At 44.8% G+C, this 6,430-nt stretch overlaps 1 protein-coding gene across 1 annotated transcript in view; it reads left to right on the forward strand.

Moving 5' to 3' along the window:
• The window catches only part of LOC107114577 (acyl-coenzyme A synthetase ACSM4, mitochondrial-like), a 23,862-nt gene that overhangs the window by 13,054 nt on the left and 4,378 nt on the right, over positions 1–6,430 (forward strand). The window contains 3 exon segments of the mRNA XM_015416114.1: positions 1,658–1,785; positions 3,096–3,195; positions 4,248–4,367. Coding sequence (XP_015271600.1) covers positions 1,658–1,785; positions 3,096–3,195; positions 4,248–4,367 — 348 coding nt within the window.

Genomic DNA, 6,430 nt, shown 5'->3' on the forward strand with positions numbered 1-6,430 from the left:
CATGGGAATGTGGCCTAATATGCTAATGAGTGGTGCAATCAGGGGTGTGGCCTAATATACTAATGGGTTTCTGCTGCTGTGTGTGGACTATTATGCTAATGAGTTCCTGCTGGGCTTTTTCTACAAAAAAAGCCCTGCTAGAATGTGTGCTGTTTATAAACAGCAGCATGAAGACTCCAATTTGGATTGGGACGGAGGTCCTGTGCCTGAGTCGGAGGGGGTTGGGGGTAGGGATCCCACTACACTTACCACCCCTTGTGCCTCCTTCTCGCCTACAGGTCCACGATCACCATGTGGAACCACCATGTATCTCCATCTCCCTCGGACTCACTGCTGCTGTCCTTGCCTCCCCCATCTTCTCTTCCCCATATGTGTGTTAGCACTACTCACCAACCACATGCCTTTCCTTTTCCTGACGGACCTACTGTCACCCAGCAGCAGCTGCCCATGGGTACTTATGACCAATGCTCCCTCTAAGCTGTGGAGTCTTGTGAGCAAAAATTCCTCTTTGTGAGCTACTGGCATTAACTTTGTGAGCGAGCGGTTTGGCTACTGCATAAATTAGTTCACTCTGGAGCCCTCCTTCCTGAGCTGAGACAAAAATATGTGAGCTGGAGGCTAAAAAGCTGTGAGCTGGCTCACACTAACTCAGCTTAGGGGGAACACTGCTTATGAACATTGAGCATGGGGCTTGCCTGGCACCCCCACCAGCCACAAGGTTCACAGCATCCCTCGCCAAGTACCAGTTGTCCTAAACAATCAGGGTTGTTGTGAGGATAAAATGAAGGAGAAACACGTATGCTGCCCTGAGCTCCTAACTTACTTGAATGAGCTTCCGGATGAGATCAGGGCCCTGACCTTTCGCAGTTCCGCAGGGCCGCTAAAATGGAGCTCTTTTGCAGGGCATTTAGGTAGGAGCCATGTTATCATCTATGCTCTTGTGCCAATTCTATTTCCAGCCTAAGCCCGCCGATAGTGGATGCACCGCTGAATGCACTTTACAACCGTTATACCACCATCGTCATGTTAATGGTTTTAACAACTTTTGTGTATTTTATATTGATATTTATATTGTTGTGTTCTTTATTGTTTCTTAGCGGGGAGGGGAGGGTAAAAATCAAATAAATAAATAAATAGTGCAGGAAGTGAACAGGTTGCCTCTTTTTCCCAACCTCAAAACAAACTGTTGTTTGCTTCCTTAAGGGAAACAAAGAGGTAACATTCAGAGAGCCTGGCTGTTCCCCCACTGAAGCAAATAATATCTCGGGGAGGGTGCTGTTTGAAGTCAGGAAACTGGGAACGCTTGGGACTCTTTTCATAAAGATAAGCATTGACAAAGTCCTGGATCTTTCATTGTCTTGTCTGGTTTGGTCTCAAGCCTACAGACATGGGATGAAAAATTTCAGATTCACTCAGGATCAGTGTTCCCTCTAAGCTCAGTCAGTGTGAGCTAGCTCACAGTTTTTTAGCCTCCAGCTCACACATTTTTGTCTTAGCTCAGGAAGGAGGGCTCCAAAGCAAACTGATTTATGCAGTCGCCAAGTCACTCGCTCAGAACTCTAATGCCCGTTGCTCACAAAGTTGAATTTTTGCTCACAAGAATCCGCAGCTTAGAGGGAACATTGCTCAGGATCCTTTTTAAAATTTATGTTGCAAGGATAATCCAAAGAAAACCGCCTCAGCCTTTCGTCGGAATTTCTATATCACCGGAGACAGAGGGCGGATGGACGAAGACGGGTATCTGTGGTTTGTTGCAAGAGCTGACGACGTTATCATCTCCTCCGGGTTTGTACATTTCAGAGCAAAAAAACCCACACACAAATGTATTCCCTTGTACAACCAGATCGATCTAGCCATGCTGATGCACGGTCTGTGCTGAATCACAGCGATGCACCTTATTTGGGACTGTCTAAAGTGTGTCAGCTGTCTTTTTGCTGGAATGAGCCAATCTAAACACCTCACATTTTCCTGAGCTCTGTTTCCCAGATCAGTTTAAAGTGCTGGTTCTTACCTTTCATGCAGGGCTCTTTTTGTAGAAAAAGCCCAGCAGGAACTCATTAGCATAACAGGCCACACCCAACAGCAGGAACTCATTAGCATATTGGGCCACACCCCTGACAGCACAGCTCATTAGCACATTAGGCCACACCCACATGTTACCAGAAGTGTGCTCATCCAGCCACACCCACCTTTTGCTTGTTATTCTGTTTACCTTGTTTGTTGTCAAAACCCAGGGCCTTTTTTTGTTGCAGGAACTCCTTTGCATGTTAGGCCACACACCCCTAATGTAGCCAATCCTAATGAGTTCCTGCTGTTGGGTGTGGCCTATTATGCTAATGAGTTCCTGCTGGGCGTGGCCAACTTGGGAGCCAGTCGGAACCCCGTTCCTGTGCGTTCCTGCCCCAAAATAGCCCTGCTTTCATGGCTTGGGCCTTTTTATTTTTTGCTGTGCACAGCTGACTTACGGTGACCCCGCAGGGTTTTCAAGGCAAGAGACAAACAGGTATTTTGCCACTGCCTGCCTATGCAAAGCAACCCTGGGCTTCCTTCGTGGTCTCCCATCCAAGTACTAACTAGGGCCCACACTGCTTAGCATCTGTGATCTGCCAAGATCAGGCTAGCCTGGGCCGTCCAGGTGAGAGCAGGCCTTACTTCAAGGACCCTTAAAGGACTGTTGCTACTTCTGTGGCATGTACATTTTGCTCAACTACTTCTGCTGACTGTGCCATCTCTCAGCGCTGTAAGATCAGCCATTGCTCATTTTTCTGTGGTCTGAAACAGTCTTTCAGAAGAGGATGAGGAAGTCCTTTCCTGCTGGCCTTTAGAAACCAGCGCTGCTTAAGAGAGCTATTTGCTGAATGCATTCGGATACCGAGCAGAACATCCAAGCCTGTTTTGTTTGTTCAGTACTTTTCTAGATATAGATTTTGCTTTCGGTTTTTATGCACTATTTTATTACTGTAAGGTCACTTGCAAGCCCCTTCCAGATATTTTAGTAAACAAGTATGTTCCAAAACAGAGATAACCCCCAACTTGAAGAAGAACACAAACAATACATACTTTTAAAACAAGAATGTGCCTACTTCTCCTCCTAGGTATCGTATTGGGCCCTTTGAGGTAGAAAACGCGTTAATCGAACACCCAGCTGTGGTCGAGTCTGCCGTGGTCAGCAGCCCAGATCCTACCAGAGGGGAGGTAAGGAGGCACTTAAACCCTAACTCCTCACATTTAAGAACTGTGATTTCATGAGGGCAAACCATTCCCCATCTAACTTCTTTTACAATCCTTTTATCTACCTTCTTGGTTCTTTGCTTTTTGCTGTGCAGTTCATAGGTTCATCTGTATTGTGTATACGCGTCATATAGATTTTAAACATAATTGACATAGTATTTACACTAGGAATACTTTTGATTTTTGTAGCCCTGCCGTTTTAATGTAAAAATCGCCTCTTTTGATGTCGTTTCTGCTTGTTGGTCATTATTTTGGTGTATAAACATGTATAGCAATATAAATGGTGTTAACAATGGTGTAAAAATGCCTTGAAATTACAAGACTCTGGAAAGCCAGAAGAAAAACAGGTCAGGACAAAAAGATTCACAGTGATAAAGGGGGAAAGGCCTACTCACACATTTTTGATTTATATACACAATGGACATAATTTATAATGTACACCCCAAAGGGGACTTGGTTGGTGCAAGAAATGTCTTCCTTTGCCAGCTTCCAACCATGCTTAGAATCATGCAGTGCAGTATTTCCAGCTTACAAAAGGATGTTAAGACAGTCTGAGCAGGGCATCCATATACTAAAGCTGTTACAGGCATAGACCCTAATTATTCTTTTCCCCCAGCTGCTCCAAGAACTTTAAGCCAGATTCTTAACGGGGCAGTCTACAAATTTGGGGGGGGGGGGTGTTCAGAACTTTTGTAAGTTAATGCAGAGGATTTTAGGCAGCCCGTTCTCCCCACTTGCAACGGCTTCTGGCAGCCATAGGAAAGAGGTTTTTTTATATTGCTCAGCTCACCTTGAGGATAAAATCTCAAATCTGTCCTCCATGCCCTTAAAATGTAACCCACAGAAAACAGGAAGCAATCCTAACTTTAGGAATCTGACTATCAGCCATCAGGATGTTGCCTGATCTCTGTGGGTTATATGCGTGTATCATAAATAGACCTGAATGAATAAAGGTTGCCTTGCCTAGAGTGCTGTTTTTGATTAACTGGAGGTCACAACCCAACTTTTCTGTCTAGGTGGTGAAAGCTTTTGTGGTCTTGTCTCCTTCCTTTGCATCCCATGATCTGGAGAAATTAACCCTTGAGCTTCAAGACCATGTCAAGAAAATTACAGCTCCCTACAAGTATCCCCGAAAAGTAAGGCGTATATTAAAGCTATATGAAATGGGAAGCGTATCTAGGAAAAGTGCATTAACACTAAGGAAATCACCAAAATTTGAAGAGTTTCCATTCAGAATCTCCAGCTTTTGATATGGGTTTCAGTTTCTCCAGTTTTTTTTTTTTTTTTTACTGCAGTTATCTTTTCGTCCACAACTGTAACATAATACCATAGACTCCTGTTAAAACTGACACTGTGATAGAAACAAATGAAATAGGAACAGAGGTTGGGGGGGGAAAGAGAAAAGAAACAAAAAGACAAAGGGCGGTAGAACCTCAAAAAGGGATGTAACAGTAGTTCCCAAGTTATCATCTATTACTGTTGCTATGGACGTTGTGCTTATCTTGTATATATTTCGGTTTTGGCATATTTTGACGAGGGAAAGTTGAGCACCTCCTTAACTGCCTCTCTGAAAAACCACAATACGGAACCAAAACCGTGACTGAACAGAAACCTCCCCCAATAAATTATAAATTTAAGAGGATTGTTTCCTTTGACTCTATGGCTTTAAGAGGACTTTTCCCCTTAATATACCTGTGCTTCTAACAATCACTGTGGCACAATATACATTTAACAGTTGTTTATAATTTATTGTTGCTTTTTCTGTTCACTCACAGTTTTGGTTCTTTACTGCTGTCTTGCTTGTGACGTCTCCTTTTGTTTTTGGGTTCTCTGAAAAACCAGCCAACCAATGTATGTATTTAAGTATTTATATTCCACCTTTTCTCTTGGCTTGGAAGGAGGGTGCTATTGTTTAGCCTCAACTGGTTGGATATTGTCCCAGTTTGTAAAAACAGTACCTCTGTAGGCCCACTGTGTGCCACAGACCAGGAACAGGGCTCTAATGGTCAAAGAGGAACTCATGCAGCACTTAGCAGTCGGCTTTTGCCAAAGTAAATCTTAGTTCTTAATATGCCACAAGGCTCCCATGGTTTTGAAAACTACAACTGCCCTACAGGCACAGACAATTTCTTTTTATTACTTACTGTTGTCCTTTCACCCAAGGAGTTCAGCATAGCATCTGCCAAGGCTTATTCTACCCCCCACCCTGAGCAGCCTGCCCCTCATCCAAAATGTTCTGTAACCTAAAGGAGACAGGCAACAGAGAACAAACAGAAAGATACAGAGAGAAAGAAAGGAACAGAAAATAAAGGGTGAGAATGGGGAAAGAGAGACAGAGAAGTTGGGGAAATGAGAAAGGGAGAAAAACCATGAGACTTCTTTCTCCCTCTAAAAAAGTATAACTGAGGGGCTGAGCACCCCCATCCCCTAAATTCTTTCTGCTGACTAAGACGCGTCTGGGTCATATATCTTTACTGTTATGGTAAACCCAGGGATCAGCAGAAGCTCTTCACAAAATGGCTGCTCCCAAAGCTATTGCTTTTATTAAGGAACTTGTGCACTATTCACCACACACACTGTCTGGAATAAGGTCCAGGTCACAAAGGCAATCATATTGATATATGGACAACCGTCCTTCAGCTTGTCTGGAGGCCTTGGGCCTCTCGGCCTACCTGCTTCCGTATGCAAAAGCCTTGCCATCACCTGGGCACAAGAGAGGCCTGGTCTCCACCTGTACAACTCTACCAACTGAAGAGCCTGCATTGAACTGTACCCTTCAGAAGCCCAGTCCTCCTTCCAACTGCAGAGCTAGCTCTTGAACAGGTGAAGGTCAGAGTTGATGAAGGCAAAACACACAGCCTGAAGGATCCTGGGAAATGTAGTACGGCACCCAGAGGCCAGCTCTGTGCTGCCGCTTTGATGAAGACGAGACAGAAGGCCGGCTAAGGAAGGAGCCTTCACTAAAAGCTGCACTCTGTAGGGATGCCAGCCTCCAGGTGGGACATGGGGATCCCCTGGAATTACAGCTCATCTCCAGACTACAGAGATGAGTCCAGGCTACAGAGATCAGTCCCTCTGGAGAAAATGGATGCTTTGGAGGGTGGACCCTGTTGCATCGTACACCACTGAGCTCCCCATCCTCGAATCTCCAGGAGCTCCTAAACCTAGATCTGGCAATCCTACCCCCTTTCCTCTACCA

Source organism: Gekko japonicus, unplaced genomic scaffold, assembly GCF_001447785.1.
Source record: "Gekko japonicus isolate JY-2015 unplaced genomic scaffold, Gekko_japonicus_V1.1 scaffold321, whole genome shotgun sequence".
Lineage (NCBI taxonomy): Eukaryota > Metazoa > Chordata > Lepidosauria > Squamata > Gekkonidae > Gekko > Gekko japonicus.